Source organism: Zosterops lateralis (assembly GCF_965231275.1).
Source record: "Zosterops lateralis genome assembly, contig: HAP1_HAP1_SCAFFOLD_137, whole genome shotgun sequence".
NCBI classification, from domain to species: Eukaryota; Metazoa; Chordata; class Aves; order Passeriformes; family Zosteropidae; genus Zosterops; species Zosterops lateralis.
Window position 1 is genome coordinate 57,224 of NW_028154545.1, and position 10,886 is coordinate 68,109.

Sequence of the window (10,886 nt, forward strand, 5' to 3'; positions counted from 1 at the left end):
CTGCCGCTGCTTCTCGCCACTCTCGGTGCAGTTCTTCCATGACACGGGCAGGGAGGAACCCTCAGTGTGGTTCTTTTCTTGTATTTTATTCTATTCTCCATGTTCAATTCTATTCACACCTTGCACCCGCCTCGGCGCTGCCCTTCTGCTCACACCCGGCAGTGCCCATCCCACAGAGCGGCTCTTCAGTGACACCGGGCACCAGGGACCCCCCGGTGTAGTTTTTTTATTCTATTTCGCTCTATTCTCTGTATTTCATTGTGTTCACCCCCTGCCTGTGCTTTGGTGCAGCTGCTTCAGACACGAGCGGGGGAGATGCCCTTGGTGCAGCTCTTTGATTGCATTTTAGTCTCTTCTCTCTATTTTAGCCTCTTCTTTCATTCCCACCTCGCCCGTCTCGCCGAGCGACTCCTCCATGGACCCGGGGCGGCACAAACCCCTCGGGGCGGCTCCAACAGGGCCCCGCCCGCCGCTGCTCCCCGAGGCCTCCCCGCTGCTCCCCGGGGATCGGACACCGCAGGCGGCCCCGGCTCCTTCCTCTTCCTCTTCTTCCTCCGGGCGGGATTGAGCCCCCGCCGCCGCCCGGCTCCTTCTGCCGCTCCTGCCCGGCACGAACCGGCGGTGCCGCTGACGGGGCCGCAGCGCGGCTGCCCCGGGACTGCCCCGCGCCTCAGGGCCGGGCCGAGGAGTGACCGCACGGCTGGGGAGGGACCCCGCTGGACAGGGCAGGGTCTGACCCCATGGACAGATCCCACGCCGGAGCAGGGCAAGGCTTCCTGTCCCTAAAGGGGGAAGCAGCGGCACAAACTGACCGTAACTCCCATCCCTTCTCCCTGCACCGCTGGGCAGAGGAGGGAGGGAACCGGGAATTGTGGTGAATTTTCACATTCGTCGTTATGAAGCAGAGTCACGAGTGGAGCTCCTCCTTCAGCTTCAAACGGGGGAATCCAACTTGGGCTCTGGGATTTCCATAACCTCAAGATGTTACTTGGTACTGGACACTTTAGTTTAGGCAATATGAGGCCCTTCTGCAGCAATGTCTCTCTGTTTATTGTCTATTTCCCCCCAGCCCTTGTCCCCCTCCCGGAGGTTTGCAGGAGGAGCCGTCCCACAGCCCTTCCTGCCCCGGCACCCGCGGCCGCTCCGGTGCCGTCAGGCCCCGGCTCCAAGAGAAACCACAAACCCCTCTGGAAATAAACCCGCTCTGGGGGAAAACCCTGCAGGGGGATTGAATCCCACGGACAGCCAGGGCTGAGGCTTGGAGATTCCAAATGCTCCAAGGGGCCGGAGGGAACCGCGCTGGGGCCTCGGGGCCTCCCTGGCGGCACCTCCGAGACCCCCGAGCAGAGCGACCCCTCCCGCCCCTCAAAATCCACAGGTTTGGGTCAGCTGAGGAAAAGAGCTGGAAAAAGGGACTGGAAGGGGGTGGACCCCGAGGGGACCCTCAGCCATCGCCCCAAAAGGAAGAGTTTTCTGCAGGAAGGCCACAGGAAAATCCAACAGAAACCTGGAAGAAGCCGGGGATGGGGAGGGGACTCAGAGCCTAATTGGGGAGAAAAGTTTAATTGGGGCAAGGAAAGTCTTATTGTGGGGAGAAAATGTGAATGGAGGGGATTTGAATGGGAGGGGATGATTTGAATTGGGGAGAGAAAATGAATTGGGGGAGGATCCCCCAGCCCTCGGCTGTGCCCTGAAGGGGTTGCCAGAGGTTCCCCTGCTCCGACCCCCCAGGCTGGGGATGTGGAGCTGCCACTGCACCCCGGGAATGTCTCAGGATAGAAACTCCATTCAAGCTTTTATGGTCCCAGTCACTCCCAATAAGGTCCCAGTTGTCCCCAACATGGTCCCAGCTCCTCCCAGTCATGCCCTGTATGGTTCCTTTCACTCTCAATCCCTCCCAGTAGGAGTCCAGTATGGCCCCAGACACTTCCAGTATGAACCCACTCACTCCCAGTCACTCCCTCTAGGATGCCATTTGGCCCCATTGTGGTCCCAGTTGCACCAAGCATGATCCCAGAATGAGTCCTGTCACCCCCAGTATGATCCCAGTAACTTCCAGACATTCCCAGTATGAGTCTGGTTTGATCCCTGTCACTCCCAATATGATGCCAGTCACTCCAGATCCTCCCAGTATTATTCCAGTCACTCCAAGTGTGACCTTGTCAGTCCCAGTACAATCCCAGTATGACCCCAGCTGCCCCCTGCATCTTTCCAACTGCGCCCTTTCACCACTGCTACGGTTCCAGTCACTCCCAGTATGATTCCAGTCAGTCCCAGTATGATCCCAATCATGCCCAGTATATGCCAACAGCACCAAGTTGCCATCAGCATGTTCCCAGTAGTCCTCAGTGTGGTCCCAATAAATCCCATATGATCCCTTGTGCCCCAATTCTGGTCCCGCTGGGTCCCAGCCCTGGTATATCCTGGTGTTCCAGTCTGTCCCAGTCCATCCCAGCCTGTCACATTCCGTCCCAGTCCCTTCCCGGCAGCCGCCGCTGTTTCCCGGATCCTGCGCCCCCCCGCCCCCGAAAGCTGCCCCCACACCCCCCAAGATGCTGACGGGGATCGGGGGCTTCGTGTTGGGCTTTGTCTTCCTGGCACTGGGGCTGGGCCTCTGCCTGTGCAAGAAGGTGAGGAGGGGTCCCGGGGGTCGTGTCCCCCCCCCCCCCCCAGGGCCCCCCAGCCCGGTGTCACCCCCTTTTCTCTGCCCACAGAGCTCCTGAGCCGCCGGCGGCCGCAGCCCCTCCCCGTGGCCTCGGGCCCGGCCGCGACCCCCCGCTCCGTCCCCGAGATGATTTTGGGGGGGTCGTGTGTCCCCCCAGCCCCGCTGTCCCTGTGTCCCTGCCCGGCTGCTCCCAGTGCTCCCAATAAAGCTTCCCAGTTTATGGGGGGACCTGCTGCCGTTTATGGGGGGCTCAGGGGAGAGACTTGGAGGGACCGTGATTGGGGGGAGGGGGTAGAAAGGGACCCAGGGCGGATCAGGAATGGGGACCCCCGTGTGTTCCCCCCTGTGTCACCCCGCTCTGGGGGGGCCTTGGGAAGCACCTGGACCACAGCACAGCACCCAGTGAACCCCAAAATGTGCTGGGACCCCCCAAAGCCACCAGGGAAATTTGAGAAGGGGGCGCGTGGGGGGCGCCCAGGCCGGGCCCAGAGCCCAGTGCTGCCCCAGGCCGACCTGCCCCGGCTCTGGGGATTAGAGAGGAGGAGGAGTGGGACCCCTCCTAATGCAATTTTGGGGGTCCCAGCCAGCCCCTTCCCCCACTCTTTCAGGTCCCAGCTACCTCTTTTCCCCCTCTCTTCCACAGCCTTCCCCACTGCCCCCCAATCCACCACCCCTGTCCCCATGCTTGGTTTTGGGGGGTTCCAGGCCCCTCCTGCTCAGTCTGGGGGTCCCATCCACCCTTTCCCTTAATTCAGGCAGTTCCTGGCAGCTTTTTCCTGGGAGGAATCCCTGAGTTTGGGCATTTTTGGGGTGCAGTTTTGGAGAGGGACAGCTCTGTCTGGCTTTCCCCTCCCTGTTGTGGCCTCTCAGCTGCCCCCAACACCCTGGGGCTGCAGGTCCAGGTCAGGGGCTCCTTGAGCAGCTGCCCCAGAACCTCAACCCCGTTTGCAGCCTGTTTTTATTGTGTTTTCAACTGCAGCTCAGTTTCAATGGTCAGTTCTATAACACCCGCCCCCTATTTTGTATTGTTATAGTGTTATTTATCTCTAATGGATTGCCCCTTTCCCCCTGTATTGTTGGTTGTGCCCTGGTTGTCTATCTTCCCTAGACCTGCCCTGCCCTCCTCCTACAGAATTGTCAATCCTTCCCTAACCCTGACCCTTCTTCCAGACTGTTCCCTTTCAATCCCCCAGCCTTCCACGCCCTAGTGGTGACTTTGGGCTGTTCCCTTCCCTTGTGTTCTTTCACTGGTCTATGTATTGTACTCCTGCCTTGTGTTCCTCCCCCATGTGACCCTTATTGCTTGGAAACTGTGTCCTCTCCCAAGACCTCCCCCGCTTATAAGCCTCTGCCAGCCCAGGTTCTGCCCCCTTTTTCTGTCCCCGACCCTCCGGGGAATAAACACCTTTGGAAATCACAACGGAGGCCTCTCCCTGTTCCTTGTCCCTGCCCATGGACACAACTTCCATCTGTGCCCGCAGCTGCTTCGTGCTACAGCCACAGCCACACCCCGGATGGCGTCAGCCCTGGGGGGGGTGGCCACTCTTGGGGACGGTGCCGGGAGCAGCTGGGCAGAAGAACTCCGGCCTCGAGTCACACCAGGGTCTCCCAGCACAGCCAGAGCTGCTGGGCCTGGGGTCCCCAAAGCCCTCAGCAAGCCCCAAGGCCCTCCCAGGAACCCTCAGCTCCCTCAAACCCAGCATCCCCCACAGCCCCTGCAAGTTCCCCCCATGGCACCAGCCATGGCCATGTCACACATGTCACTGGCCGTGTCCCACCCTGTCCTCACCCGTGGCTGTCTCCCCACCACATTCCCATCCCTGTCATTGTCCCCCACACCTCCATCTGTACCCGTGTCCCCACGAACGGCCATGTCCCCCTTCCATGTCCATGTGTCCGTCCCCATGTCACTCTCCACGTCTATGTCCCACCATGTCTATGTCCCCCCACCATCCCAACCATGTCTGAGTTCAATGTCTCTGTTTTTACCCCAGTTGGATATTTCAAAGGCATGAAGAGAAATGAAAAGCAAATCCAGGCCAAAAGAAAAGGATTTTTGTCTTCATGCTGGCTGAGGATCCATGTGCTTGAGTAGGAGGGAAGAATCTTTTTTGGAGGGGTTTCCAGCCCACTGTCTCCAAAATCTCAGTCTTGGCCCCATTTCATCACCATTTGGCTGCAGAAGATGCCCTCAGGCAATGGGAAATCTAAATAGTGGAATCCCCGAGACTGGAAATGACCTTTCAAGACCATCCATCCATCAAGTATTCCTTGATGCCACCAGAAGATGGAATCAAATACAAAAGGTTTTCTGGGGTTGAAAGACAACAAATCCACTCTCCCCAAGGAATTCCTTAGGTCTGTCTGTGTCCCGATGGATGTTCCTGCCCCTGTGTTCATCCAGGTGCCCACAGGGGGACAGGAACCAGTGGATTCCCCCCCCCCCAGCCAGGTGTCTTCCCAACACGGATCACCAGGACCACGGATCACCAGGGCTCTGCCCAACGGGGTCACTGGGGATCATCCAACGCCGATCCTCCCATGGGGGATGGAGCTGGAGCAGCGCACGAAGCTCTTCCCGCACTCGGGGCACTCGCGGGGCTTCCCTTATGGTGCCTCTCTTGGTGTCTGGTCAAGTCAAAGCTCTGTGAGAAGCCCTTCCCACACTCAGGACACTCGTAGGGCCTCTCCCCGGTGTGGATGTGCCGGTGGGTGATGAGGTTGGAGTTGTGCTTGAAGCCCTTCCCACAGTCGGGGCAGCGGAAGGGCCTCTCCTCTGTGTGAATCCGCTGATGGGTGAGGAGATGGGAGCTGGTCTGAAACCTCTTCCCACACTCAGGACACTCGTAGGGCCTCTCCCCGGTGTGGATGCGCTGGTGTTTTCTCAGGTCGGTGCTCCATCCAAAGCTCTTCCCACATTCCCCACACTCATAGGGCCGTTCCCCAGTATGGACTACCTGGTGGCGCATAAGGTTGGTACAGTCTGTGAACCTCTTCCCACATTTCCCACACTCAAAGGGCCGTTCACCAGTATGGATCTTCTGGTGCTGGTTTAGGTTGGAGCTCTGGCTGAAACACTTTCCACACTCCCCACACTCATAGGGCTGTTCACCAGTGTGGATCCTCTGGTGCCGGATCAGGTGGGAGCTGTACCTGAAACCCTTCCCACACTCCCCACACTCAAAGGGCCGTTCCCCAGTGTGGATCCTCTGGTGCCGGATCAGGTCAGAGCTGTACCTGAAGCCCTTCCCACATTCCAGGCACTTGTGGGGCTTCTCCCCTCCATGAGGCTTCTCCACCAGCTCTGAGCTCCGGCTGGATCTCCGGCCACCCTCCTGGCACAGGGCGGCTCTTTCCTCCTCGCAGCTCCCTGGGCTGGGTTTGCAGCCCCTCCTCCTGCGGGATCTCTGGGGCTTTTCCTCCTCCTTCTCCATCTGGGCACTCCTTGGCAATGAAAATCCTGGTTTGGGGAAAAAAGAAATGGAAAGCACTTTAGGCTGGGGGTTCCTCCTTGCCCAAGTTATTCTCAGGAAGTCAGTGGGCACCTTGTGTCTGTGAAAATCTCCAAAACACCAAGATTCAGCCCAAAAGTCCTCCAAACACCAAGACACAGATAAAAAACTCCCCAAACATCAAGACTCAGGTAATTAAGGACATGGACACCCAGAGGGGCAAGAAGGGAAGTCCAGAAGGGATTTAGACAGCAGGGGATGGATGGTGTTGGTGTGCTGGGAAGGGTGAGGGGGAAGGGGAGGGTGCAGGATTACAGTTAAGGCAAGAGGCATCAGGAGGAATCTCTGTGGTGAGAAAGAAGATGATGGAAAAGAGCAGCAAGAGAAAAATACTGAGGACTGGGACGTTTTCAAGCAGGGTGTAATGGTCAAACTCTGGGAGCTGATGCAGCTGGTTTGTAGCCCCGGTTGGCAGGAGAGGCAAACAAGGAGGTCAGGATCCCAGGGGGTTTCTCTGTGCTGGGGAGCGGCAGGAGCGGGCGCAGAGGGGCGGCACCGGGAGCACGGGCTGGGGGCCTGTGGGGAGCTGCGGGGCCGGGCCGGGGCTGTGGGGCAGCCGGGGCTCAGCGCCGGGCGCTGCCTGAGCCCACCACCCCCCGGGCAGGGCCGGCACTGGCCCCCGGCCCCCAGGAGGCTGCGGGACGCCCCGGCCGCTGCCCGGCCCCGTGGAGCTGCCGGCCCTGCCCGCCGGGGGAGCCGCCTTTGGACACTGCGGCACCACAGGCACCGGCTCTGGGATACGGGCTCTGCAGGGCACGGCCAGCACAAGCACCAGCGCCAAGGAAGGAAGGAAGGAAGGAAGGAACAGCTGGGAAATGTGCATTATCCCGGGAAGGATCCAGATCATCTTTGAAGGATCTTGTTTGGGCCCTGCAGAAAGGAATGATTGTGCAGAAAGCTCAGCAGCTGTCAGAGGATGAGCACCCACAGGCACTCAGGGGGGCTGCACGAGGGGCACAAGAAGCCCCTGCAGCACTTGGGCACAAAGGCACAGCAGGTGAAGCAAGAAGGGAGCAGGAAAAGGCCAAGCTGAAGGCAAAGGCCATGGCAGAGTTTCCACAGCCCCTGAGGGATGAAGCCCAGGGCCCAAGGGGGCCCCAGCACCGAGGGGACGGGCTCGGCCACAAGCACCTGGCACAGGCATTGCCCTCCTCGGCAGGGGAGAGCCCACCCAAACAGCCCCTGCCAAGGAAGCAGGGATCCATCTGCAGCCCACAGGGACACTGCAAGCACACACAGCAGCACCCTCAGCAGGAGCAAGTCCAGCCTGCACGGACATGGATTCCTAGGGCTGCCAGAGCTCCCATTACACCAGGGACCCACCACACTGGAGCCCTTGACAACATTCAGCCTGGGGCTGCATCCACACCAGGCCTTTCCTCATACACACAGGGGCCTCTCCACCCACTCTCAATCTTTAGACCTAAGGGGGGAAAATGCCAAAAATGTCTTTGATTATCCAGGGGACAAGTGGGAAAGATGAGGGGGGGTGTTGTATTCAACCACTATTAGCAGATGCCAGGGATGGGTTTGAAATGCAGGAAGTTTTATTTGCTCCTCATTGTCATTGTAATTTACTGGGAAGGTCTTTGATGGCTAAATTGGGAATGCAAATTAATATTGTAAAAGGTGATACAGAGGCCAGTTCTCTTGTACCTCTGTGTCAAATGTCTGGCAAGGCCTGTGCTGAAGTGAACCCACAAGTGTGGGCAGCCCCAGGGAAAGGGGGAAAATTAGATTCCCAGCCTCTCCAAATCACTCTGAAGTAACCAGCACTGTTGGGAAAGATGGGACAGGAAGGACTTATGGATATGATTGTCTGGCAAGAAATACTGCAGATGAAAAACCTGTGAGTGCAATAGAAATGAAAGCCAGCTTTGACATGTAGGCATGGGAGGCAGGAAAACGGTGATTAGCTGGAGATGGGTTGAAGGGCAGAAACAAAAGGACTCAGGAATGCAGCCTTTCCACTTTGCAAGGGATCAGGGCAAAAGCAGATAAGAAAAGTAGTCTTTAGAGTTTAGAATATAAAATGACATGGTAATATAGTAGTTCTCATAGGCTGCATGCAAAGTTTGTAGGTTTTGGATCTTGCACCGGTTGGTCACTGTGAATTAGAATATTCAACACAAAAAGAGAGAGAATGGATTGTAACAAGGTGCCCTCTCTCTTGCTCTTGCTCTCTTGCTCTTTCCCCCCACGCTCTTGCCCCCTCTCTCTTATCCCTGCTGTCTTATCCCTTCCCCCACTCTTACCTCACTTCTACCCCTGAGCTCTCTTCTACCCTCTCTCTCCCCTCTCTCTCTCTCTCTCGGGGCTTCCCTCCAGCCCAGGCTGGTGGCTGAAGGCAAAGCCCTCTTTACCCACCACCCTTGTAATAAAGCCACGTGTTTCTAGAATATCTCAGCTCTGCAGAGTTCCTTGTCCCTGCCGTCCACGGATGTCACTACACAGCACAAGTGGCGTCTAAAAGCAAAACTCTATTGCAAGGGAGGGAAGGAAGGGCTTTGTAATCTCAGGAGTAATGTTACCCAGGACTAAAAAGCAGCTGTGACAATTCTGAGGATTAATAGGGAATTGCAGGACCTGGATTGAGGATTCTCTGTTCTAGCCAGAACACTGGATGACTTTTAAACCCCACACAGCCTCAATTTTATGGTTTGGACCTGGGAAAGGAAACAAAACTTGAGAAATGAAAAAAAACCCCAAAATGATTGATGCCCCAGCCATGCCTCCTCCAGACTCAGAAAATGAACTGGAATTGTATGTGAGTGTTAAACAGGGCCATGCCAAAGGAATTCTTGTGCTAAAATGTTTAACCCAGTGGCCAGAGTGGGCCCACTGTCTGCAGAATTGTGCAGCCACAGCTTGAATGGGACCTGAGGCCTGAAAACTGACAGCACAAGGATCTCCTGTTGTCCAAGTCTGGCATCAAGTTCAGGCTCTGAGAACCAAAAGAGCAGGGCTGGGTTATCACAGCAGGAAACTTGTTCAGTGTCACAGGAGGATTTAGAAGTGAGGACAGGGGAAGGGTTTAACCCAGCCTCCTGTTGGAACAGCCTGCACAGGGGCTGGGGAGAAACCCATGACTGCACTGAGGTGACAGAGCTCCAGAGCCAGGCTGGGAGAGATTGATGAGACATTCCCTGGCCTCAGGGAGAAAAGGTGTTTCTGGATGGGGCTCCAAGGGCAGCAGAAGGGAAAAGAGTTACAAGACACGCTGTTATTCAGGAAAGGGAATCAGACAAAGCACAGGTTACCCCCCACATGGTCAGCTCAACCGGCAGAGCTGTGTGTGCCTGTGAGAGCCTGGGACTGAAATGCCCTGAGCAGGAAGGCTGAAATATCTCCTGCTGACACCATGTGACCCAACAGGGGGGCCAAAGGCAATTCTGACTTCTTCAGTAATCACTGGATCACTTAGAAAGGTATTTCTGAAACAAATAATTCCAAGAGAAAGGATTGTGGAAGCAATAAACTCAGATAGGGGAACTCATTTTACAGGAAAGATCCTTCAGGGGGTTCTGGCAGCTTTAGGAACACAATGGGACCTCCACAACCCCTGGCACCCCCAGAGCTCAGGTCAGGTAGAAAGAATGAATGGGGAAATAAAGAAACACCTTTGGAAGCTGCTGACAGAAACCAAGAGGCCACAGGTGGGGCTTCTGCCATTGGCTCTGGCAAGAATAAGAGCCAGATCCAGGGCAGATATTCAATTATCTCCCTTGGAATTGATCTTTGGAATTCCTTACCCTGGCAATTCTCCACCTAGGGCAGGCTGGAGATAAGGGATGTGTATTTAAAGCAGCCTGTGGCCAGAATCCTGTCTCCTGAGAAATCTCTCCCACTGGAAGCTGGGCTGGCACAGACCCTGCCTTGGGACTTTGCTGTTCACACCATCCAACCAGGACATGGGGCCCTGCCTGAGGAGTGGGAAGAAGCACCACTGGGGGCCAAGTGGCCCATCCCAAGTGTCCCTGAGCACAGAAACAGCCCCAGCACAGCTCAGCACGGGGGGACCCCTCACCCTGGGCTCAAGGGCTCGGAAGGCCCAAAGGAGATTTGGACTTCCCGGCTGCAGGAGGAGGATGGGAGGCCACGACTGACCCGCCCTGAAGGCACCGGAGCAGCAGCCAGGGCTCCACAGCGGGGGAAGCCCCTGTGCCTGCCCACAGATCCTCTGCTGGAATAGTCTGCCTGGGCACCTCCTGGGCCATCTCCAGACACTGGGGGCCCAGCCTTGCTGCCACTGCTTCAGCTTCAGGGCTTTCTGTGCCTGCACTCGCCACAGGGGCTGGGGAACACAACGGGACAATTCCACTCTGGCTCTCAGTCACACTCACACACGGGGCTGGATGGGATCACATTGCTCCAAAATATACCAAGTTCAAATTTAAAAAAAATCTTATTTCTCTAGTCAGGCTTGGTTTGCCTTTGCCCTGGGAAAGGAATTTTAAATATTATCTTTTAAAGGATGTTACACCACTCAACAGAGATGAGTTTAACATCTCAGCAGACTGGGAATAGCCCAAAAGACACCCACAAAGACAACGACCATCAACAAAACATCAACGACCATCAGCAAACAGCAACCAACATCTGCCCCAGACACTGCCCTGGAATAGCTGGAGACACCTGGTCTGGAAAAGGCTGATGAGGAAATCCAGGAGTGGGGACCTAATTAACATCAGAGGCAAAGAAATCCGGCT

The 10,886-nt window shown here is 56.5% G+C and overlaps 1 protein-coding gene across 1 annotated transcript; it reads right to left on the minus strand.

Annotated features, from left to right (window-relative positions):
* Positions 1 to 4,986: 4,986 nt before the first annotated feature.
* On the minus strand, positions 4,987 to 6,108 carry LOC310923612 (uncharacterized protein). The gene is made up of 2 exons (XM_083885544.1): positions 5,903 to 6,108; positions 4,987 to 5,818 (listed from the first exon to the last, which is right to left on the minus strand). The coding sequence occupies exons 1-2, from the start codon at positions 6,097 to 6,099 to the stop codon at positions 5,176 to 5,178; spliced, it is 840 nt and encodes a 279-aa protein (XP_083741670.1). The 5' UTR covers positions 6,100 to 6,108; the 3' UTR covers positions 4,987 to 5,175.
* Between the last annotated feature and the right edge of the window lie 4,778 nt (positions 6,109 to 10,886).

Excerpts from the sequence above, each read along its gene's own strand:
- LOC310923612 (XM_083885544.1), bottom strand. The coding sequence starts at position 6,099 with ATGGAGAAGGAGGAGGAAAAGCCCCAGAGATCCCGCAGGAGGAGGGGC. Across the intron at positions 5,819-5,902 it reads GAATGTGGGAAGGGCTTCAG|GTACAGCTCCCACCTGATCC; the intron begins GTACAGCTCTGA and ends GAAGGGTTTCAG.